Source organism: Staurois parvus, unplaced genomic scaffold, assembly GCF_062004578.1.
Source record: "Staurois parvus isolate SC_StPar_1 unplaced genomic scaffold, SC_StPar_1.0 ptg001137l, whole genome shotgun sequence".
Taxonomy (NCBI): Eukaryota; Metazoa; Chordata; class Amphibia; order Anura; family Ranidae; genus Staurois; species Staurois parvus.
Window position 1 is genome coordinate 366,200 of NW_028318933.1, and position 26,313 is coordinate 392,512.

General features: G+C 44.8%; 1 protein-coding gene across 1 annotated transcript in view; it reads left to right on the top strand.

The window, feature by feature from the left end:
- The window catches only part of LOC149439266 (teneurin-4-like), a 39,989-nt gene extending 14,280 nt beyond the window's left edge, over positions 1–25,709 (top strand). The window contains exons 2-3 of the mRNA XM_089659237.1: positions 22,720–22,986; positions 25,621–25,709. Coding sequence (XP_089515363.1) covers positions 22,720–22,986; positions 25,621–25,709 — 356 coding nt within the window. The remainder of the gene's footprint in view (positions 1–22,719; positions 22,987–25,620) is intronic.
- Positions 25,710–26,313: the final 604 nt, after the last annotated feature.

Genomic DNA, 26,313 nt, shown 5'->3' on the forward strand with positions numbered 1-26,313 from the left:
GGTACATGGTATTAATACTAAAAAAAAAGGGTAGCATAAAAAATGACAGAAGACAGTCTTTGACAAGTCCTTTATTAAAACAACAATTTTAAAAATTTTCCCCGAAGTTCATCCAACGTTAATCACGATGCCTGCCGCCAACCACAAAAAAGAAAGGTCTCCGCTATCTACACCGACTTCTGCTGTCTGACTGCTCCACCAGCCTTATGACATCATCGACTGGTTGTGCTGCGATTGGCGATTGTGTCAGAGCGCAGTGCATTGTGGGGCGCGGCAGGTGAATAGCCTGCTGAATGCTCTTACCATTCATGTGTTTTCCGAACACACAAACAGCCGATGTTCCAGTTGAACTTACGTTCGACTCAAACATCAAGCCCATCACTGCTAAACATAAACTTACATTCGACTCGAACATGGGCCGTTCGTGTGTTCGCTGAACACACAAACGGTAAGGGCGTTCAGCGGGCTGTTCGCCCACTATGCCCCACAATGCACTGTGCCCTGACAGTGCATTCTGATCGACCAAAGCAATGCTTTGGTCAATCACAGCACATGATGATGCCACAAGGGGGCGTGGGTAGCCCTGCCCTCCTTGTGATGTCATCACAGTCAGGGGTGGACTGACCATTGGGGAACTCGGGCACTGCCCGAGGGCCCGGGGTCAGTAGGGGGACCCATGAGATGTTCCTGGTACCTTTCATAGGCTTTTTTGGGTGTGATTTGAGTGTAGGCGAGGACACAGGGGCCCCATGGTCCCCTATTGCCTGGGGGCCCCATGAGTTGTCAGTCCGCCCCTGATCACAGTATTTATGAACGGTCATCCGGGCGCGGCTGTCAGATGGTGGGAGCCAGCGTCGAAAACAGGTTTTCGTTGCCCTTTTTCGGGTCGGCGGTGGTGGCAGGCATCATGATTAATGTTGGATTTACTTTGGGGGACATTTTTTTTATTTTTGTTTGTCAAAGACTGTCTTCTGTCTTTTTTTACTATTTTTTTTTTGTGAATGGGTAGCGATACCATGTACCCCATACTCATTCACATGGAGGAGGGCTTGTTAAAGGGGGCTTCCAGATTCTGATAAGCCTCCTGTCCGCAGACCCCCACAACCACCAGCCAGGGTTGTAGGGAAGAGGCCATTGTCCCCATCAACATGGGGACAAGGTGCTTTGAGGGGAGCCATCCTGCCCCACAGCACCCCCACATGTTGAGGGCATGTGGTCTGGTATGACTCAGGAGGGGGGGTGTTCGGTCATTCCCCCCTCTTTCCTGACCTGCATGCTTGGATGAGGGTATGGTATGGATTTTGGGGGAGACCCGCACACCATTTTTTAGAATATTTTGGCATGGGGGTTCCCCTCAAAATCCATACCAGACCTGAAGGGCTTGGTATGGATGGGAGGGGGGACTCCACACCGTTTTAAGTAAAAAATTTTAATTGTCAGGCAATGCTGACAATTCTTTTGACATTCAGCTGTCATGCTGTATTTTAGTAGATGAGTGGTATCTTACCCTGGGTTCACATCTGTGCGGGTGGTGCTTCTGGGGATCCACACAAAAATCCGTGCAACTGCACCACCCGCACAGAGAAATGCGGACCCGCGGGTGGATGCCATTACTTCTAATGGCACGCCGCCTGCGCTGGAAAACGCAACCGTACTGGGAACCGAGGTTCCCATGCGGGCTGCGTTTTCCAAAGAAGTGCAGGGACTTGTTCCCTGCGTGTCACAGGCACGGGAGTCCATTCAAATGAATGGGCTCTCATGCCCGTGCAAAACACGGCCTGTACGGCCGCATATATGTGAACCGGGGGTTACTGCATACTTAGATGAGGTAAGATACCGCTCAGTAAATTGTCCCTGTTCGAAGTTCACGGCCGAACTTTCAGTAGGTTCAAATGTTTAGGGGGTGTTCGGCCTATCACTAGCAAGGAGCAGGGCATATGGCGGAGGGTATGGTCTCAGCAGGAGGCACAGTGTTCTAGCAGGCCTGGAGCAGTGGTACTGACTTCTGCTTTGGCGCCAAAACCAGCCAACCATGAAGCCCCTCATACAGACTGACCCCAGAGAATTTCCTTGAGGACTGTTAAAGTGAATGTAAACTGTTATATTCAATACATTATTATTAGTTGTTTTATGTGCAGGCAGTGTTGGGTTTTTGTATTAGGAAGCCAGTATGCTTTGCAAACTGAATGTCCTGGGTTTATCCAGTGATTTATCAATTGACATATGTTTATTTGTACTAGAAAGATTTTATATAAATGATAAAAGCTGTCCACCATCAGGGGCGGACTGACTATTCGGGGTCTTAGGCACTGCCCAAGGGCCCAGGGTCAGTAGGGGGCTCCATGAGATGCCCCTGGTACCTTTCATAGGCTTTTTCATAGGTTTTTTTGGGTGTGGCTTGAGTGTGGGCGAGGACACAGGGACCCCATGATCCCCTATTGCCTGGGGGCGCCATGAGTTGTCAGTTCGCCCCTGTCCACCATCACAAACAATACAGCCACCACATCACTGCAGCCATATAAAACTAATAATCTAAAGCCCTAGGTACTTGCTGGAAAATGCAGTGCCATGACATGTTGGGTCTAGGGTTGCCACCTCATCCCTTTAAAACCGGACACTTATTAAACTGCTTGCCCTCCTGAGGATTTACCCCCCTTCCTGAGCAGGCCATTTTTGCGATACGGCGCTGCATTACTTTAACTGAAAATTGCGCGGTCATGCAGCGCTACACCCAAATGAAATTTTTGTCCTTTTTTTCCCCACGAATTGAGCTTTCTTTCGGGGGCATTTGATCGCCTCTGCATTTTACATTTTTTGCCCCAAATATAAAAAAAGACCAACAATTTTCAGAAAATAAAATATTTTGGACTTTTTACTATTAGACATGTCCAATAAAAAAAAAAAAAATTTTTTACTGGACATGTCTAATAGCAAAAAGTCCAAAATAGTCCAAAAATCAAATTTCGTCTTAAATGTCTTCCTAAAAAAAAATTACCATACGTGTAAATTAATTGGTTTATGTAACAGTTATAGCATCTGCAAATGGCGGTATAGATACTGGGATTATTTAAAAAAATTGTATTTACTAGTAATGGCGACTTATAGCAGGACTGAAGGACTGCGGCGGACATTCTGACACTGGAGGAACTGACTTGGTGGCACGGAAATCCCCAGTGACACCAATACAGTGATCAGTGCTAAGAAAAAAGCACTGACACTGTACTAATGGCACTGGGCAGGAAGGGGTTAACATGAGGGGCGATCAAAGGGTTAACTGTGTGCTGGGAGTGTTTTACTAGGGGGGGTTATCTGTGTGCTTCACTGTAATCAAACTGCTTTGGATGGCTGTGCTGTGTTGTGCAGCATGCCTGAGCTGACAGGGAGGAGAGCTGTTAGTAAACAAAACAGTTCTCCTCCCCGTCGGAGATCCTTGGAAATCACCAGCCGCGAAATGCAAAATCACGTATGTACTGTATACGTGATTTTGCGCACCCATGCTGCCCTGTAGCAGTATTTCTGCTATAGGGCAGTCGGGAAGCAGTTAATTACACAGGTTCTGTGGCTGATTAAGGTGATAAATAAACTCACTAAGAGCCGTATCTGCATTGAATTAGACTCAGAACCTGTGTAATTAATATGTGTTCGGGTTTAAAGGGATAAGATGGCAACCATAGTTGGGTCCCAAGTCTTCTTTCTTCTGGACTGCAGATTAGGGCACTTCTGATCCTTCCTTATCCTGGGGGGGGGGTTATAGAAAAGTGTTAGAGTTGTTTGGGTTTTTTTGTAGCACTTTCCTAGTGTAGTGTAGACTGGTAGGTAAATTTAGTTGGGTCCTCTGTAATCAGAGGAGCTGGGGCTGATTGTTCATGGCTGCTCAGACTGCTGCTCCGAATACTTCCTCCTGGAATATGCAGTCCCTTTAAAACCGAACACATATTAATTACACAGGTACTGGGGCAAATTTAATGCAGATAAGGCACCAAGTGAGTTTAATGACCACCTTAATCAGCCACAGAACCTGTGGAATTAATATGTGTTCAGTTTTAAAGGGATGAGGTGGCAACCCTAGTCCCTTGAGATGTTGGGTCCCAAATCCCTTTCTTCTGGACTGCAGATTGGGGGACTTCTGATCATCCTCTTGGGGGGAATGTAGAAAAGTGTTAGAGAGTTGTTGTTTGTTTTTTTTGTTTTTTTTTCATAGCACCCTACTAGTGTAGTGTAGGCTGGTAGGTAAATTTTGTTGGGTCCACTGCAGGAGCGGACTGACAACTCATGGGGCCCCCGGGCTATAGGGGATCATGGGGCCCCTGTGTCCTAGCCAACACCCAAAAAAGCCTATGAAAAAGTCAATGAAAGGTACCAGGGGCATCTCATGGGGCCCCCTACTTACCCCTGGCCCTCGGGCAGTGCCCAAGTGCTCAAATGGTCAGTCTGCCCCTGGTCCCCTGTAATCAGAGGAGCTGGGGTTGATTATTCATGGCTACTCAGACTGCTGCTCAGAATACTTCCCCCTGGAATATGCAGTCCCATGAGATGTTGGGTCCCAAATCATCTTTCTTTTGGGCTGCAGATTGGGGCACTTCTGATTCTTCCTTCTCCTGGGAGGAGTGTAGAAAAGTTTTAGAGAGTTGTTATTCTGTTTTTTTTGTGTAGCACCTTCCTAGTGTAGTGTAGGCTTTCAGGTAAATTTAGTTGGGTCCTCTGTAATCAGAGGAGCTGGGGTTGATTATTCATGTCTGTTTAGACTGCTGCTCCAAATACTTCCCCCTATATACTAGAGGATTCTAGAATCATAGTGGGAGGAAGAACAGTAAGCACCCTGAATATTTATGGAACTCCAGCTAATCTCTGGGAAAGTATGCCCAGTAGGTGGTTGGAAAGCCCATTATTATTATTATTATTATTACTACGAGTTTATATAGCGCCAAAGGGTTTGCTCAGCGCTGTACAATAGGGGGGACAATACATGGCACAGTACAACAACAACAAACAACGTACGAGGGGTAAGAGGGCCCTACTCTTACGAGCTTACAATCTAGGAGGGAGGGGGTAAAGGTACAGTAGGAAGTGGCTGAGGGGGATGAAGTGGTGGGAGGAATGAGGGAGGATGGCCGTTAGGTGAGGGTGGGGTAGGCTTCCCTGAAGAGATGGGTTTTGAGGGAGCGCCTGAATGTGAATAGGGAAGGCGACAGTCTGATGGATTGGGGCAGTGAGTTCCAGAGGATGGGGGAGGACCTAGAGAAGTCCTGCAGTCGTGCATGGGAGGAGGAGACCAGGGAGCAGGATAGAAGGAGGTCCTGTGAGGAGCGAAGGGTACGGGTAGGGTGGTACTTGGTGATCAGGTTGGTGAGGTAGTCAGGGGCAGTGTTGTGAACGGCTTTGTAGGTCAGGGTTAGGAGTTTAAATTTGATGCGTTGGGCAATCGGGAGCCAGTGAATAGTCAGAGGCCTGAGGCAGCTGGTGCAGAGTTCTTGGGTCCAGTTCTGCAGGTGGAAAGCGCTGTGCCCCTGGGGCAGAACATTAAAAGGAACCCTCAGGAAGACACCGAGGTCCCAGCTAGGCTTAGCTGGGGGGCCTATTTGCAAGCTTAGGTCCTAGAGTCAAGTCGAGCCTTGGGAACCTCATTAGAGAGAGACAGGAGGAAGTTGCTGGGAAATAATCTAGCTTTCCTATGGTGGTGTACAGGGGCGGACTGACCATTTGGAAACTTGGGCACTGCCAGAAGGCCCGGGGTCAGTAGGGGGCCCCATGAGATGCCCCTGGTACCTTTTTCATAGGCTTTTTTGAGTTTGGGCAAGAACACAGGGGCCCCATGATCCCCTATTGCCCGGGGGCCCCATGAATTGTCAGTCCGCCCCTGGTGGTGTGAGTCCTAATCTCCCTCACCATCCAGAGCCTGGTTGATATCCAAAGGAGTCAACCGAAGATCCTGAGTAAAGTACCCCAGTGCTGGAAAATCAGTGACCCTGTGTAGCTTTTTGTTCCTGGATGAAGTCATAGTCACCATTAGCATAAAGGTTCTTTGGGACATTCAGTTCAGCAAGATAGCTAAGGAGTCCTCTAGCTGTCCAATTCTTCATGTTTGGTGTATCACATGCTCCCCTCATCCCCATTCAAATACTATGTTCCAATAAAACCTGAAAAGACACCCCTAGTGCTCTAACTGGGGGAATAGGACCAGGTTTACCAGTGACTCCTTTAGGGGTGTGCTTCATTTTTGTTTGGGAATGGTTAGGAGAGGTGCCCAGAGAAGAGCTTTATAAAGGAATACAAAACATCAGTTTCTAAACTATTAAACTTGAACAAAAGCATTTAATTCAAATTCACCAAAAACCTATTTTATTTTAACACTGAAATGGAAAAACTTGCATCATTTGAGAGTGTAATAACATTCCCAGTTATGTATCCAAGTATATTCACCTGCATAAAAATGAGGTATTTTCTTTTTTTAGGACTTCTTGGATTTATTCCTCTACGTTAACATTTTTGGCAAGCGGTGGCATGAAAACAGCTGTTATTTTTTTGGGGATTACAAGACAGGAAGACAGCTGTGTGCAGAAAAATATCATTCTTCACTATTCAGACATTATTGGAAATATTTATTTTTATGACAGTTCGCCGAAACGTTTACAAATGCCCAGGGCTTTTTTTTCCCAGAAAACAGGTGTAGGTACTCCCCTCTTCTCAGGTCCCCTAGCCACCTCCGAGCATCATCCTTTGGTTCTTACCCAGTACCACCCCTTTTAGAGATATCAGAACCAAGTATCATTTTGTGTTGCTAAGTAATTTGTATAGACTGTGTTAATAATAAAACAATGGTGTAAAAACCCCTACAGCCAGCAACAATCTACCCCCCAGCAACAATAGGTCCCCTCAAAAACAACAGATCCCCTCCAAGCAACAATAGATCATCCCCAGCAACAACCCCCACCACCAATCAAAAACAGATCCCCCAAGCAACCATAGATCCATCCACGGAATAATAAAGATCCCCCAGCAGCAACAATAGATATCCCAACAGCTAGCATGAAAGTGATTCTAAAGGCTTATTTTTTTTTTTTAGAAAAAATAATAAACATGTCTATACTTACCTGCTGTGTGCAGTGTTTTTCACAGAGCAGCCTGGATCCTCATCTTCTCAGATCCACCACAGGCTCTTCTGGCCTCTCCCTCCTGTCAGGTGCCCCCACAGCAAGCAGCTTGCTATGGGGGCACACGCTGCTCCGTGTGTTCATTCACACACGGAGCTGCATCTCAGCCCAGCCCCCTCTCTCTTCTCATTGACTCACTGGCTGAGATTGACAACAGTGGGAGTCAATGCCTCCCGCTTCTGTCTCAGCCAATGAGAAGAGGGAGTCCAAGATAGCCAAGACTCCAGTGCACATCGCTGGATCGAGATGGGGGCTTAGGTGAGTATTAGGGGGGTAAATTGGAAAAAAATGCTCCTAACACAGGGTGGTTATTGTGGGGATGAATTGAGAGTTCTAAAGTGCCTCATCCTCATAATGACTTGTTGTCGTAGTGCCTATAAAGTCCATGAGTTTCTTTCAGCCTAGGTTCACACTACAGCGATTGCGGAAATCCCATGTGAATCGCACAAGAACCACACCGCATTCCTGTTCACATCACATGCGATTTGTATGCGGTGCGATTGGAGCCATACATTTTGTATGGCTCTATTCTCACCGCACCCGCACCAGAAATGTGCAGGGCCCTTTTTTGGTTCTCACTAGAATCGGATCGCATGGGTATTCACACCTATGTGATCTGATTCTGCACATCGCACCACGTTTTGCGGACTGATGTGGGGTGTTGTTAACTTAACATACATATCCGCATTGGTCCATGCGAACAGGATGTGATGTGATGCGGTGCGGAATTCACACTGAAAACGCTGCAAATTCCGCACCGCATCAGTGTGAACCAGGGCTCAATTTACAATGAGTATTGGGGGGGTGGGGGCACTGCTGCACACAGAAGGTTTTTTACCTTCCTGCATAGAATGCATTGTGACAGGAGTCACTTTGGGTGAGGGGCATATGGAACACTGCCCCCTTTAGAGAGGTGGGGAGACCCCTGTCTCAGCTCCCCATATCCCTCTTATGTATAAGTCACTCTGTGCCTGTTAGGGGTACAGGGTGATTTGTTCTAATATTGGGGTGGGGGGTTGTTGACTGTTTAATGCCATGTGGTTGCATCCCATTGTTCTATTGTGTGTCTTGCCTGGGAGCAAACTATTATGTGATGTATGTGTTTGTGTGTATTGGCTTGGTGGGGGGTGTCTCCAGCAGCCCACCCTTCTGATGGGACTGTCTGCTGGTGTGTCTCTTGTTACTAAAGGTAGATGCCCCACCCTGTGCATTATGCAGGGAGGGGGGATTGTTCCCTTGAATGTATATATCTTGTATCTGTGTTAAAATAAAGTAGTATATTTCCTGGTTTCCTTCAAGACTGGTGTTCTCTAGTCTTGTTTGGTCAGTGGTGGTGTCTGTGGTCCGTGTTCGGACAGGGAAGCAGTATTATAATGGAAGTACCCAAGTGCAGTCAGGGTCTGGTTCCATTACATTCAAAATACCTTGAGCCTTTAGAACCACTTTAATAGACCCTCCAGTATCCATAAACAATAGACCTTCCTTCAACAGTAGATCCCTCCCAGGAACACATGACCCCACCAGCAACAATAAATCCCCCAGCAGCAGGGGCGGACTGACCATTTGGAAACCCGGGCACTGCTTAAGGGCCAGGAGTCAGCAGGGGGCCCCATGAGATGCCCCTGGTACCTTTTTCAGAGGCTTTTTTGAGTTTGGGCAAGGACACAGGGGCCCCATGATCTCCTATTGCCCAAGGGCCCCATGAGTTGTCAGTCCGCCCCTGCCCAGCAGCCAGCATTATTGAACCCTCTAACACACCCCAGCATCCCTTGTCATTATATACATTCATTCATTGCCAGAGGTGCTGGAATTGCGTTACCCCATGTTCCCACTGAAAAAAAGCCTTGCAAATGCCTACGTTAACATGAAACTTCAGCTTCTAGCTTTTACTAGAGTCATTAGGGGGTTAGACCCTCTGTCAGGCTTCAATTGTGGTTTTTGCCCCCATTGGGTAGATCTGCCCTTTTCATGGACTGATAGAAGACCATCTTATCACCTGGTATATACAACTACTAGAAGATATTCCTCCTCTGTGGCCCACATGCAGGCAGGAGGTGAAGCAGTGACAGAGAGTTGTAGGTACTGAATGGTGTTGTCACCTTTTTATGCCACGCAACCACATATCTCACCAGGAGTGTGCGCATGAAAACTGTGTCTACGTTGCTTGACAAATTGTCTGGCGGGATAAAAAAGCCTCTGTATTTTTCTGTCAGCTGCATATCTAGCTGTTCAGCTGGGGAGGCCTTTTCAGACTATTCAGTATTTTCTATCTCCCTCTTATTGACATACTGGAATTATTCCACTTTAAAAAGCGACATGGCGCATGAGATATGGAAATCAATGTATGTCATGCTGCCTATTGCAAATACATTTGATTTGACTTAATTGTAGCAGCGGTGTCTCTTCATAATTTATGAGCCGTGGCTCTGGCGGAGATCGCTTACCCTAAGAACAGAGAGATGTGTTTTGACAGAGACAGGGCCGTGTTTTAACTCCTGTACTGATGGATCGCTTCTTCTGCTGCAGCTGAAGAACTGTAAAGAGCACCCGCGACCTGGTAGCTGAAATGAAACTGCAAAGAAATAGGGGAGAAGAGGCTTTTGGATTATCAATTAATGTATTTATATAGTAACTAACTTTTTTTTTATTTAGCTAGTGTTAGTATCTGAATTTGATGCGTTATTGGTGTAGCACTTTCCTAGTGTAGAGTAGGCTACTAGGCTAGTTTGGCTCTTCTGTAATCAGAGGAGCAGGGTTGGATTGCCTAGCTCAGTGTTTTAGAGGCTTCTGCTCTGTTACTTCCCTTTGTCTTCCAGAGAGTTCTGGAACATAGTGGAAGGAGTCTGAAGTCTGATTATCTATGAGACTCCAATCCCTGGGGAAGTGTGCCCAGAAAGTGGTGAGAGACACCATAAATAGTTTTAGACCTGAGCAGCAGGTGCAACGTTCCTGGGTCCAGGGGTGGACTGACAACTCATGAGGGCCCCGGGCAATAGGGGATCATGGGGCCCCTGTGTCCTCGCCCACACTCAAACCACACCCAAAAAAGCCTATGAAATATACCAGGGACATCTCATGAGGCCCCCTACTGACCCAGGGCCCTTGGGCAGTGCCCGAGTTCCCCAATGGTCAGTCCGCCCCTGCCTGGGTCCAGTTCTGCAGAAGGAGACCCCTGTGCAGGGACTCTGCCCCTTGGGCAGAGGTCTTGGAGGAGCCCAGCCAGAAGACAGGGGGTTCCCAACTAGGCTTAGCTGGGGGGCCTAATTGCAAATCCAAGTCAGAGGATCTAGTTGGGTCAGGAAAAGCTCATGGGAGAGAGCCAGGAGAAAGTTGTGGAAGAGAACCCAAGCTGTCCAGAGGTGGTGATGAGCCTCCATCTCCTTCTCTAGGAAGAGTCTGGTGGAGCAGTCCTCAGGTTGTACAGTATTACAGTTTTCGGGGTATACTATATCCCCTATCCAAGTTCATTGTGCCCCAATAACCCCCCCCCCCCCCATACACCAAAAAAAAACAACCCTAGACTGTTGTTTGGAGCCAGTGGAAAAGTGCCAGAAATACTGTGTGTCTGGCTGTGTGTTCTCTAAGAGGGAAGCAGGACTCAATTCACCAGCAGCTCTTTAGGGGGTGCACCATAATAGCAAATCAGCAGGAGGCAACTGATTATCCTGTGACTAAGTGGGTACAAAACCCCAGTGTTGAGGAGTTGTGACATTGTGTAGCTTTGACACTCTGGAAGGAATACAGGTCACTGTCAGCATAGAGGTCCAGTGGGATATTCTATTTTTGCAGTGCAGTTATAATGGAGCAGTCCTCAAGTTGTACAGTTCTACAGTTTTTGGGGTATCCCATATCCCCTATCCAAGTTCATTGTTGCCCAATAACCCCACTCCCCCTCAAAAAACAAAAACAAACCTAGACTGTTGTTTGGAGCCAGTGGAAGAGTGCCAGAAATACTGTGTGTCTGGCTGTGTGTTCTCTAAGAGGGAAGTAGGACTCAATTCACCAGCAGCCTTTAGGGGGTGCACCATATTAGCCTTTTATGATCCGATGTACTAGAGAAGGGGGTGTGCTGCAGGCACATGTGTTAACAAGAGACATACTGACAGGAGGAGAGAGCAGAGCAAGCAGGGGAGTTTGCTGCACTGGCCAATCACATCTTTGGGGCTGACCAAACTTTATTGCCTAACTCCAGCAAAGAAAGATCAGGTCACAAGCCTGGCTGTGCTGTGTGACAGGGCTGTGTAAATCTCAGAAATTAAGGAAAAAGAAGGAGTCCTTAGAGAGCTCCCATTTATAGTATGTATTTCACCTTTGTATTTAGCCACTTGCCTGAACCTCTACACTGGTCCTGCCAAGCTCATATCAAAACTGACAGCTAACCTTGCCAAGTAGATTGCAGGATACTAGAAGTCCAGCTTTCTTTGGACATCAGAGCCCGCCTTTGGAAAACCATTTTGTTTACAGCAGTCAGTATTGTACAGACAATTGAAAAGCATGGGCAGCCTAGAAGGCCAAGCAGGTTTGAGCAATGGCAGTCTCAAAGTGATTAGGAACCCTGCTAAACAGCTTATAACCTGATGGCTCATCCAGGGGCAGACTGACAATGCATGGGGCCCCCGGGCAGTAGGGGATCATGGGGCGCCTGTATCCTCGTCCACACCCAAAAAAGCCTATGAAAAAGCCAATGAAAGGTACCACGGGCATCTCATGGGGCCCCCTACTGACCCTGGGCCCGAGTGCTCGAATGGTCAGTCTGCCCCTGGGTTCATCTCATGTTGATGAACAAAATTGTGTGCAGGTTTTTCATGCCAATAATTTGGTGCCCTTTAAATAGGGCACCCCAAAACTAGAATAGCACACAGTCACTATGACCCTGAGCTTGGGTCAGTGCTCACAATATCACAGGGCAATAATGGTGTGATCCTCCTGCGCTCCTAGCTAAAAAAATATAAATAAATAATTTATAAACCTTCTGACTGTGGGAACTGCTAACACCTAATCATATACCTTATGACAAGTAAATATCTTAAATATAATAGTGCAGCGCTAACCTAAATTAACTATGATCAATAAATGTGAAAATACGTGAACTAGCTCCTTAAAGTGAAAACATAAGTGTTAAGCATATTAATTACCTAATAAATAAATCAAGTCCAAATGGGACTATCAGGGGCGGACTGACCATTTGGAAACTCGGGCACTGCCTGGGGTCAGTAGGGGGCCCCATGAGATGCCCCTGGTACCTTTTTCACAGGCTTTTTGAGTTTGGGCAAGGACACAGGGGCCCCATGATCCCCTATTGCCCGACGGCCCCATGAGTTGTCAGTCCGCCCCTGGGAACTATATCAGATGTACAAAGTGAACTGATCCACTGTGGGATCCAATGTTATAACAATACGTGTTAAAAACAAACAAATATAAAGAAATTTGAATTGCAGTGTATGACATGAACTGATCCACTCAGGGATCCAATGTGATTTCCAAAGGGTGAAAACCCCCCAAAAAATAAAGGATATTTGAAATACACACTGTCCAAATGGGACTGAATAAAAGTGAAGAATGTCCAAATGGGACTGGATAAAGGAGAAGACAATAAAAAAAGTGTCAAAAAACCCCTTAATGTCACTCAAACTCAGCACCTAAAAATAAAAATGAATATAGATATACAAATATGAAAACAAATATAAAATTAATAAATAATAACTTCAAAATTACAAAGATATGTGCCAAATTACAAAGATACAAACACAAAAGTGAAAAAAAACACAAAAGTGGAAAAAAAGGTGTAAAAAAGAAAGGTTGCGTTGTGTCAGAGGTGTCATAGCGGCTGGAACCGTCAGAGGAAGAGAGGGGAGATCGGAGAGTGTTGTGAAACTGGCACTGACAGCCCGAATTCAATGGACAGCTCTCCTTGAGTTGGCTGTATCCAGGGGCGGACTGACAACTCATGGGGTCCCCGGGCAATAGGGGATCATGGGGCCCCTGTGTCCTTGTCCAAACTAAAAAAAGCCTATGAAAAAGGTACCAGGGGCATCTCATGGGGCCCCCTACTGACCCCGGGCCCTTAGGGCAGTACCCGAGTTTCCAAATGGTCAGTCCGCCCCTGGCTGTATCACATCCAGGGCTTTCTTTCTGCCGGAACGCGGCGGTACTGCGTTCCGCCACCTTTTTCTTCTTGTCCCCGCTCACCGACTGCCTCTGCAGAGCTGACAAGCTATGCAGAGCAGCGAAAGTGACAGGTGCCGGACGCGGCTTGTTTATGTCATGCTTGCGCGTGCCCGGCACCTGTCACTGCCGCTGCTCACAGCCGGTGAGCGGGGACATGCACGCTTCACCCCCCCCCCCTCTACCGCCAGCGTGTAAACATCGGGGGCGCGGACGATGGGCGAGGACACTATGCACGCTTCACCGCCCCCCCCCGCCGGCGTGTAAACATCGGGGGCGGCGCGGCGACATCAACGGCAGTGACAGCGTGGACGCAGGGGCCGTACAGCTTGGAGTAGGTAAGCTGCGCTCGGCTCCCTGTCACTGACTGCAGTATCATGTATTGCTCTAAATTTTTACTCTCTCCCCAGCCTGTGCCCACCTAAACTATCCCAACCACCTGTGCCCACCTAAACTATCTGAGCCCACCTAAACTATCCTCACCCACCTGAGCCCACCTAAACTATTTCAGAACGCAATTGCTCAGCGCTCAGCGGCGCCGATCGAGAGCGCCCCTCCTGTGCATGAGGAACAGGAAAGATAAATTCAGTGATGGACGGTATTTTTTGGAGGAAAAGGTGGCAACCCTAGGGGAGCCTGTAGGAGCAGGCACATCTACCAGACAGGGTACACATGCATGCTAGACTGATTTTATATCTATGCTGGACGTTTACAAACGGCCTGCCATGATTTTATATCTATGCATGTGTTCCTGGTGTCAGTACGGTACTGATTTTATATCTATGCGTGTGTTTCTGGTGTCAGTACGGTACTGATTTTATATCTATGCATGTGTTTCTGGTGTCAGTACGGTACTGATTTTATATCTATGCGTGTGTTTCTGGTGTCAGTACGGTACTGATTTTATATCTATGCATGTGTTTCTGGTGTCAGTACATTAGTCATTTTATATCTATGCATGTGTTTCTGGTGTCAGTACGGTACTGATTTTATATCTATGCGTGTGTTTCTGGTGTCAGTACGGTATTCATTTTATATCTATGCATGTGTTTCTGGTGTCAGTACATTAGTCATTTTATATCTATGCATGTGTTTCTGGTGTCAGTACATTAGTCATTTTATATCTATGCATGTGTTTCATGCAGATCATGCAAGAGGCAGCCGGGGGTCCGATGACATCATTTCCCTTATATGGTATGTACGGGAAATGATGTCATCGGAAGCCCCTCCCAAATTTTACTTGCATTCCTGTTCTCTAAAGGGGTGGTCCTAGGGTTTGATGGGGGCGTGGCCAGGTTTGGGTGGGGGAGTTCCACCACCTTTCCTCTGAGAAAAAAAGCCCTGATCACATCTATACTTACCTGGAAAGAACCCTGTTACCTTAAACGCAAATAACTGAAGGGGATATCATTGCTTTGAGAGGATATCATCCGCAGAGGAGTTTCTTAACGTGGAGGATCCTTTTTATGATCCCACAGGTGTTTTGACCAGTTTGGGTTGCGGCAAGGAGGTGAGGGGGCATTTCAGCCGTGTTTGGATATCTTTCATTTTGGTTGTCACGCACATCCACTTTGTCACCCCTCACGTTTGCCAAAGTCATTGGATTACTTGGTATTTATGCACCTTTTGAACTTTTTATATATGTGTTTTTAATATTAAGTAATTTATTATAAATATATATTTTTTTGACACTTTTGTGTTTTTTTCACTTTTGTGTTTGTATCTTTAGAATTTGGCACAATTTTGAAGTTATTATTTATTTATTTTAGATTTATTTTCATATCTATATTCATTTTTATTTTTAGGTGCTGAGTTTGAGTGACATTAAGGGTTTTTTTGACGCTCTTTTTTATTGTCTTTTCCTTTATCCAGTCCTATTTGGACAGTCTTCACTTTTATTCAGTCCCATTTGGACTGTGTATATTCTCAAATATCCTTTATTTTTTGGGGTTTTTCACCCTTTGGACTTCACATTGGATCCCCGAGTGGATCAGTTCACGTCATACTCTGCAATTCAAATTTCTTTCTATTTGTTTGTTTTTAACACATATTGTTATCGCATTGGATCCCGCAGTGTATCAGTTCACTTTGTACAATTGATATAGTCCCATTTGGACTTGATTTATTTATTAGGTAATTAATATGCTTAACACTTATGTTTTCACTTTAAGGATCTAGTTCACGTATTTTCACATTTATTGATTATAGTTCATTTAGGTTAACGCTGCACCATTATATTTAATATCACAAGGCAGCTACACACCTTCCAGCCTCCACCAGGCATTCTTCAGTGAGTTCTCCAGATCAGATCCTTAGGTGAAACTGAAACTGAGAGGCAACAGCCCCTGAGGCTGGCAACTTCTCCAGCAGGACAAGAACAGAACTGCTCCAGTCCTCAGACTACTTATATTCACCTCCGGCCATCTACTGGGCATACCTCGATAGGGATTGGCTGCAACACAATGAATATTCAAGCTGCCCATTTGACTCTCCCAGCCCTCTTTGTTCTGGAAGCCTCCAGCATGCAGGAGAAGCAATCAAAGTTGCATCCTGTGGGATCTGGAACAGTCCAGTGAAATCCAATGATTACTGAGGAGCCAGAACTAAATTTACCTATCATCTTACCTAAGAGGGTGTTGCACTAGTATGGCTGTTATAGTATTTTTTGATTGTGGTAATACAAGATGTTTAGGATGAGTGTTAGGTGTAGACTAAGGGGTAAAACCCAATTTGTTTCTCACCTTATTCCTTTATAGTCCTATACCAGCCACTGCATTATTAGTTTTTGACTAACTTTGGAAATTTGTTAAAAATACATTTTTCATGCTATAAAAAGGCTGCTTCTTACACTCTTACTACAGAGCTCAGTGCTATCAGAGCTAAGTAACAGACCCACCCCCTTGTATTGCAGAAAAGGGTAGGGGTGAGCATAATCTGTTCTGCTACTGAGCTCTGACGCTGAGCCAATGACAATAATGGGTCTAATTCCTGTGCTGAATGTTCTTCTCAGCCATAGTTGGGCACCCTGTACAACTGCTGTATGGAGAAACTGGAGTAAAAAAACATAAAGAAATAGAGTGAGGTTAAAATGTATCTAAACCCCAAAACAAAAATGTAATAAAGTCATGGCCAAAAATATTGGCACCCCTGCATTTCTGTCAGCTAATGCACTACTTCACCCAGAAAATTGTTGCAATTACACGTTTCAGCATTCTCATGTTTATTTCATTTGTTTGTATTGGTATGACACAAAAAAAGCGGAGAAACACAAAGCCATATCTGACACTTTCCACGCAAAACCCCAAAAATGGACTGGACAAAAAGATTGGCACCCTAAATTTATTATTTGTTAGCACACCCCTTAGAAAAAATAACTGATATCAATGGCTTCCTGTAACCATCAATGAGTTTCCTCCACCTCTCTACTGGAAATTTGGACCACTCTTCTTTCACCAACTGCTCCAGGTCTCTCAGATTGGAAGGGTTCCTTTTCCCAACTGCTGTTTTGAAATTTCCCCACAGATGCTCTCTGGGCATGAGATCTGGACTTATTGGTGGCCAGTTCAGTACTCTCCATCGCTTTGTCTGAAACCATTTCTGGGTGCTTTTTGACATGTGCTTTGAGTCATTGTCCTGCTGTAAGACACATGACCTCTGACAGAGACCCAATTTTCTGACACTGGGCCCTACATTGAACCCCAGAATTCTTTGGTAGTCTTCAGATTCCATAATGCCATGCACATGGTCAAGACATCCAGTGCCTGAAGCAACAAAGCAACCCCAAGACATCAGTGAACCTCCACCATGTGTGAATGTAGGACTGTATTCTTTTCTTTAAAGGCCTCATTTCTTTTTCTGAAAACAGTACAATGATGGGCTTTACCAAAAAGCTGTAATTTGGTTTCATCTGTCCACAGCACATTCTCCCAAAAAGATTTTGGCTTCCTCAGGTGAGTTTTGGTAAACTCCAATCTGGCTTTATTATGTTTCTGTCAGCAGTGGGGTCCTCCTGGATATCCTACTATAGCGTCCCTTTTCATTCAGATGCTGATGTATAGTGCGAGCCGACACAGTTGTACCTTGAGCCTGAAGGTCAGCTTGAATTTGTCTGGAAGTTGATCGAGGTTCTTTATCAACCATTCAAACAATCCCTCACTGCAATCTTTGAACAATTTTTCTCTTTCATCCACATCTAGAGAGATTAGCTACAGTGCCATGGGCTGTAAACTTCTTGACAATGTTGTACAGAGTGGACACAAGAACATTAAGATCTCTGGAGATGAACTTGTAACCTTGAGATTGTCCATGCTTTTCCACAATTTTTGTTCTCAGACAATTCTTTGTTGCTCTTTCTCTTCTCTGTGCTCTATGTGGCACACAAAGACACACAACAGAAAGGTTGAGTACATTTTTCACAATTGTAAGTTTAATTACAAATTACAGGAGATTTACAAACTTGGAATGCGATTATTTCTTTCAATGTTAAGAAGGTGCCAATAATTTTGTCCAATCCATTTTTGGAGTTTTGGGTGGAATGTGTCAGATTTGGCTTTTTGTTTCTCCACGTATTTGTGTCATACCAAAATAAACAAAAGAAATAAACATGAGAATGCCTAACATTTGTAATGGCAACAGTTTTCTGGGTGAAGTGGTGCATTATCTGACAGAAATGCAGGGGCGCCAATATTTTTGACCATGACTGTATATTGCAGATTACAAGTGATAGGTGTGGTAGTTACTCGTTTTTTTTTTTTCAAGCTTCTTTATCTTTTTTTTCATCTGGAAATCCTGCAAAGAATACACCTCCTGTCTCTGGGTAGTTATATCACTCCTCCACTGTATCTATGGTGGGAACCAAGGTTGTCACCCAAGGCTGCTTTCCTGATATGGACTCCAAACATGTCTGAATCTCATTATCTCCATTGCATAAGGACAGTTAGTAGTTTACAGAAGATAGTTAGGAAGTAAGTTATTCTTCGGTGAAGCTGACCTGACATGGCATTTTTAGTAAGATTGTGGGGAGGTGCAGCATGGTGTATTGGCAGTAAAGACCCAGAGTTGCAATAAAACTTGGACCTTGTATTAAAGAGAATGCCAAACTACAAATACCACAGCAGGAGAGCGCTGTTTTGGGAAAGCACTCACAGTTCAGTTCAAATGCAGAGAAGCAGCGAGAAGAGATTCACCGACTGTGTCTGTTTCAGAGGGTGAAGTGCAGCCTGGCCACTCCAGTCCCAAAAGGGAGGCTTCCCTGAGGATGGCGAAGCCCTAGCCCGTCCCTACTCATTAGGATCCTTTCCATGCCTCCAGTCACTTTCCCTGTCAGATGGGGTCTCTCGGACTGACCATTCAGACACTCGGGCACTGCCCGAGGGCCCGGGGTCAGTAGGGGGCCCCATGAGATGCCACTGGTACCTTTCATAGGCTTTTTTGAGTGTGGTTTGAGTGTGGGCAAGGACACAGGGGCCCCATGATCTCCTATTGCCCGGAGGCCCCATGAGTTGTCAGTCCGCCCCTGCTCTCTACTCTAACCACTTTGCAAATGTGAACCAAAACCCCAGGGGCAGGGATTTATAAAGACCATGCTGACCCAAGATTGCCACCAGAGGCTACCTGGATGCAGCATAGCCAACCAGAACCCTGCTCCATGACTCAGGAAACCATAGAGAAACCAGGTTTCCCTTGACTTCCTCTCAAGGCTGTGGTACCACTCGTTTGAGTACCACCTACAATGGAGCAAACAGACTGGATCTGCCTACAAGACCAATGGGTATTTTGTGTAGATTCAGAAAATGTTCTTAATTTGAGGGGGGAAAAAAAAGAAAACTGATGCAACTACCACATCTAATGATTGTCAGTGGCACCATATTGCATTTTTGAAGAAAGAAAACTAACCTTTAAATTATAACTAAACCCATAGTTATAATTTAAAGGTTAGTTTTCTTTCTTCTGAAGAATGATGCTCCCTGCTCTGCGTTCCCTAAGCTTTTTGGATAAAAGCCCAAGCCCAGCTCTTATGGCCTGAGAGAATCTATGCTCCTCACACCTGACGTAGCCACCACACCACCTCACCAGTCTCTATGAATAATCCCTGTTTTGTTTTGGCTGAGAAGCTGGCACTAAGAGAAACGACTTTGAACTCTCCGCTTTAACACCCCAAAAATGAAAAGCCTATTAGTGTGAATGTACTAGGAAAAAATGTTGTTGAATTTATTTTGAAATCCATCACCAAATCCATCTCTGGCACCTCTGCCAGACATAAAAAAAAAAGAAAGAAAGAGTAAGAACTGCCATTGAAAGAAACAGTGCAAATTACCACTTCTCCGTAAATCAAGTTGATTAATCTCTAAAACTTTAGGCGAACATTTGAAGCTGAGCAGTGCAGCGTTTTGTCAAAGCAAGGAGCTTTTTGTCTGGGTGCAATTATCACTGGCAGCTTTGTAGTACGAGGCTTGGCTCCTGAAGTTAGAAGGTGTGAAAGCCTAAGTTTCTCTGCCTGTCATGCTTGTCAGGAAACACAACCTGCCTGGCTTAATTAAAAAAGGTGTGAAGTGCAAGATGTGATTGAACCAGTTAGATGTTCCAACTTTGCCAGGCTAAGAAACGTTCATGATTCATCTGATCTTCTAGCTTCGAAACCTTGTTCGTTTGCTGGGACTGATGTGAATGTACAATACATAGATGTAAAGCGCTGCGTAAATTGACGACCCTATATAAGTACTTGTAATAAATACATACATACATAAATAAATAAATAAATATTTCAACCTCAAAATGGGGTTGGCACATTTTAGCTACTCAACCAAAACAACTGCATTGTAATACATGTGCTGGTGAGTAAATCAAGCGACATTGAATTAGGGGCTACACATTGGCATCGGCCTCATTTCACCTTATCTCTAGCAAGATTAGATGTGCCAAAGCTGTACAGGTTTGTGGGAGGTGATCACAGATATCTCATTTCCATTCATTAGAAATTACCAGGAATGCAGCCTATCCACTAGAGACCAGTGACATTGCTGAGAATGCAGCCTGTCCATCTACTAGAGACCAGTGACATCCCTGCGAATGCAGACTATCCATTCACTAGATACCAGTAACATTGCTGAGAATGCAACCTATCCCTTTACTAGAGACCAGTGACATCACTGAGAATGCAGCCTATCCCTTCACTAAAGACCAGTGACATCACTGAGAATGCCACCTATCCTTTCACTAGAGACCAGTGACATCACTGAGAATGCCGCCTATCCTTTCACTAGAGACCAGTGACATCACTGAGAATGCCGCCTATCCTTTCACTAGAGACCAGTGACATCACTGAGAATGCCACCTATCCTTTCACTAGAGACCAGTGACATCACTGAGAATGCCGCCTATCCTTTCACTAGAGACCAGTGACATCACTGAGAATACCGCCTATCCATTCACTAGAGACCAGTGACATCACTGAGAATGCAGCCTATCGATTCATTAGACACCAGTGACATCACTGAGAATGCAGCCTATCCATTTACTAGAGACCAGTGACATCACTGAGAATGCAGCCTATCCATTTACTAGAGACCAGTGACATCACTGAGAATGCAGCCTATCCCTTCACTAGAGACCAGTGACATCACTGAGAATGCAGCCTATCCATTCACTGGAGACCGGTGACATCACTGAGAATGCAGCCTATCCATTCACTAGAAACCAGTGACATCACTGGTAATGCAGCTCATTCATTTACTAAAGACCTGTGACCAGTGCCGGATGTGTAAGGGGGCAAAAGGGGTAACAGCTCAAGCGAACCACACACATCCAGAGTGCTTACACTGTTAAGGAAGGTAGCCTATGACTGCATGTGAGTGTGTTTGTGTGACCTCAGAATGGCATTGTGTCATGCATTTTGAAAATGTGTGACTATCATCGAGAATGTAAACCAGCTCCATATATGGGGGCCTCAAGAAACTGGAGTGCCCTGGACCCCCTCCCCCTAGAGTCTAAATCTGACCCTGCTAGTGACATTACAGAGAATGCAGCCTATCCATTCACTACGGACCTATGACATTACAGAGAACGCAGCCTATCCATTCACTACGCACCTATGACATGACAGAGAACGCAGCCTATCCATTCACTACGGACCTATGACATTACAGAGAACGCAGCTTATCCATTCACTACGGACCTATGACATGACAGAGAACGCAGCCTATCCATTCACTACGGACCTATGACATTACAGAGAACGCAGCCTATCCATTCACTACGGACCTATGACATTACAGAGAATGCAGCCTATCCATTCACTACAGACCTATGACATTACAGAGAACGCAGCCTATCCATTCACTACGGACCTATGACATTACAGAGAATGCAGCCTATCCATTCACTACGGACCTATGACATTACAGAGAACGCAGCCTATCCATTCGCTACGGACCTATGACATGACAGAGAATGCAGCCTATCCATTCGCTACGGACCTATGACATGACAGAGAATGCAGCCTATCCATTCACTAGAGACCAGTGACATCTTTGAGAATGCACCCTGCGAGTTAGGTGCAGCGTTGTGCAGCGGGTAGTGAACACACAGAGTCTAAGTTTGGCATTACCAATATAAAAGGTCAGCAAGTACAACAGGCCAAGTGGGGAGCACACCCGACCAGAGCTATTTACAACTGAGACATCGGTGGACTTGTCAGATGAAGAATACAAGATGCCAACAGCATCTGCCACTAGGAGCAGAATATGGCCTGGCCAGTACAAATTCAAAAGGGCAGACATCATGGAAGGTAGAAATTGTTCTTGCACTGTTCCTACTCCTCAAGAACCTTTCCTTATCTCTAAATACTGTCCCTGACAGATGGGGATCCTTTCCCTAGGCACTCACATAAAGCATAACAAGCCCAGGAGCTTTGCTTGACCCAAGATGGCCAAGCAAAGTCACATGGGGTGCCAGCTTCAAATTGGATAGCTGCCTCCTTGTGACAGAGGAGATCATAGAGGAACCAAGTTCCTCTTAACATCCTACTCCCCTTGCATTGCCACTATGTTCGAGCACCACCTGCAGAATGCACCTGTCTATACAATCTATCCATTCACTAAAGACCAGTGACATCACTGAAAAGGCAGCCTATCCTTTCACTAAAGAGCAGTGACATCACTGAGAAGACAGCCTATCCATTCACTAGAAACTAATGATATGAGTGGGAATTTAGCTTATCCATTTTTTAGAAAGCCAAAAACATCAATAAGAATGTAACTTATCCGTTCACTAAAGGCCAGTGGTATCACTGACAGTACAGCTGATTTATTCACTGTAGTTCAGCTATATAATTTTTCATTTTTTGGTGCATATTTAATATATTTAACAAGTTTTTAATAAAACTCAAATTTTTGCTGTGTTTTAGGTGGCAGCTTCACGTTACATGAACTGGGTCTTGGTGAAGTTACTCCTCCTCACGGGACACTGTACCGGACTGATATTAGCTTGCCACATTGTTATTCAATGTCTGGTGAAAACGATGCAGACAACGAAGCAGATGGAGTAATATCTCCGGAACATCCAGTGAGACTGTGGGCGCGGAACACCAAGTCTGGCCGTAGCTCTTGTCTATCTAGCAGAGCCAACTCCAACTTGACCCTCACTGACACCGAACATGAGCACACAGAAAACGGTAAGTGGCCTGTTATAGGTCTGACATTAATCAGTCACGTATCCACCTTTACTTTAATGAGATTTTAAAATCTGCATCTGTAACTTGACAAGGGGAATAGCTGGATTTGGATAAGTGAAAGGCCAAAGTGATATTTTTGTTTTTTGTGAAACAACCTTTAAGTACTATAGTGTCTCTGTCGCTCTTTTAACAAGATGCTTTTTCACAACTTTGAGGTTCTCAGCTTTGAGTTCCTGCTGCAGCTATTTAAAAGCTAAAATAGAATATTATGGCCTAACTAGTGGTTCTCCATAACGTTTAAACCGAACTATGAAGGGTGAGGAAGGCATAGAACTTCAATCAGGCTTTGTGGACTGTCTTAAGTCGGGAGACTTCCCCAGTTTCTTATTCTGACTACCCCCTTAGGTTGACTGCTAGTGCCACCAGGTCCCTATCTTAGTATGCCTGGTAAACTTTTGACAGGAAATAGCACATACTGGTTCTTTGGCACTTGAGACAGGGCTGCCTAACCATTCTGCAAAATTTCGGAACATTTGCTGATCTGTAATACACCATTTTTGGAGCCTTGTTTGGATTCCTATTGACTTCATTGGGACTTTGGACTGAGAAATTCCAAATTTTGAAGCTTCGTAAATTTTTAGAACCATCAAAAGTTGCCAAAATGTTCTCATCTCTCCTGCTGCCCCCGGAACAGGAAGTGAGATGAAATCTCCCCAGGAAGATCATGGACAGTAATAAGATTTGACATAAGTATTTATTGTCCCCACCCCCTTCTCCTTTAGAAAAGGTTTTGGCTGTTGCTAGGCTTTAACTACATGGCTTTATGTGATATCCAAGAGTAAGAGTTGAGCACCCTGCTAATGCCCTCAACTAAAGGGGGAAAAAACAAAAACTATGGGGGAAATGCTCACTGCTGAAATTGCCTGGAGCCACTAAATGGTTGTTTATGTGATACCAACAGTTGTAATATCATCACTGGGTCAATATAGGCTTTAATTGTGTGTATGAACAAGAGAGATATTTGGCACACTTAGAGGAAAAAGTCCAGATGTATTATGTGATGGCTAGTAAATGAACCACACGAGTGCTTAAAGTCCAAAGGTGGTTAAGGAATAATCCAACAATGCTTAACTCAGTGGCAGCCAATTCAAGAAGAGCTTGAAGAGACTCTGTGTAAACCATAAAAAGTAGAGAAGCAGCACCATCTAAGTCCTGCAATTAAAAAAATGTATTTCCACAACACTGACAACTCACAATAGTAGTAGTCAAATGAGCGCTTGTCAAACTTATGTCAACCGCTGTGCAACTACTGCCTGGTCCCACTGCAGGCAGGTCTCCATTGCACTGTCCTTGGCTGTGCTGGTGGTTCCCAGCACTTCCTGGTTGGTGTAGATCCACAGGGCGGGCAGGAGTGATGTCAGCTCCAGGTTCACCAGCAGTAGGTGTAGCACGCATTTGGAGCATGCATGCTTCTTCATCAGGCCATCAGCCACCAGGACAGCCAAGGACAGTGCTCTGGAGACCTGCCTTCAGTGGGACTGGACAGGAGTTGCACATCGGTTGACACCAGTTTGACGAGCGCTCATTTGACTACTACTATTGTGAGTTGCCAATTTTGTGGAAATAAATTATTTGTTTTTATCGATACACTTAGATGACGCTGCTCCTCTCCCTTTTCAATTGGGTGAGTATTTTCTAAATCAGCGGCTTGAATATCTGTTTGTGTAATGTCTGTATTGGACATGTACAATATCTGTTTGTGTAATGTCTGTATTGTGTAATGTCTGAATTCTGTACACAATTCAGGATTGAAATGTAGCTGGTTTATTTCGTCCAAAATTTAGTAAATTGCAGTTTGGTCCTTGACTAATGACGGTCTTTTTCTTGTACTAGAATTGGTTTACCAATCAAGAGAAAACTACTTTATGTGACTTCAAACCATTCAAAGAGCTGCGTTCATATCATTGTAAAGACTAGAAAACACAAGTATATCATTGTGAAAATATTTAATAGCCAAAACCCCCGTGTTAGAGTGCAACATTCCCTAAACTATCACGTATTGATATTCAGATATCACCTTAGAAATCAGCTGATGCTGAATTGGTGTAATTATGCAAGTTTTGGACCTCATTCTAGCCATATTGTTGGGCTAATATTTCCTTGCCAGTTAGTGCTTTTAATATGAATTAAGGATGAAGATGATGGTTTTTGTGCAGGGCTGTCTTATAGCATCATGGCCCCTGGGCAAAGGGCCAGCCTACCCCATATTTATGTACTTACTCTCAAGAATTAAAGTATAAATAATTGATAGAATTAAACATATATTTATTAGTCAAAAACATGAAAACAAAGGGTGCAAACGCCTGGCGCATTACCTTAAAAGAATTTATTGAAAATAAAAGACAAAGGCTTTTGCTCTGAGGAAGGGGACAGGGTCCCCGAAACACGTCAGCAGGTCACACCATCTTGTCTTGAGTTGGAGGTGGAGAGTGGTCCACATTGTGTGTTTATGCAATCACATGCCAATTACCTGCTTGGTTTGTGAGTAAAACCTTTGTCTTTTATTTTCAATAAATTGTTTTAAGGTAATGCACCAGGCGTTTGCACCCTCTTTGTTTTCATGTTTTTGTGCAGTGTTGGATTTCCCCAGTCTGAAGAGGACTGCACCACCATCTCATTCCAGTCCTGGTTGTGAGAAGTCCATGGGATCACACCTAGAGTGATGGTATCCATTTCTGAGCACGTCAAGTTTGACAAACTTTTTACTTTATATATTTATTAGTACCTTCAATCAAATTGATTTTAAACAACAAGAAAAGAGCCATAAATCAAAGACTAATCAACACAAAGGGCACAGTATGAGGGGAAGCAGAAGGGCAGAGTACAGGGGCAGGACTCAGGAGGCCTGGGATAATGAGGCACATTACAGGTTCTGGAATGCTGCCTAGGCCATCCCCTGACAACTTAGTAAAAAGCGTGACTATCCCGACAAAATCCGGGACAGTTGGCAAGTATGATGTAATGCAAGATTATCATGGGGCCCCCATGCACCTGAGGCCCATGAGCAGTGCCCAGAGGTGCCCATGCATTAAGACAGCCCTGTTTTATGGGATGTTGTCATCACATTAAAGGGTTCTGTTGTTCGTTGGGTATACCAGTTTTGCCCACTAACTCTGGGTTTTTTATGGTTGTCATAGTCACTTTTTGTGTTAGATGTTTGAGATTTGGTTTACAAACCTATTTACTGGCCACATTTTGTGCATATACTTTTTACTCCAAAAGACTTTATTGCTATGTTTATGAAATGTTGTAAGATTTCTGATTATG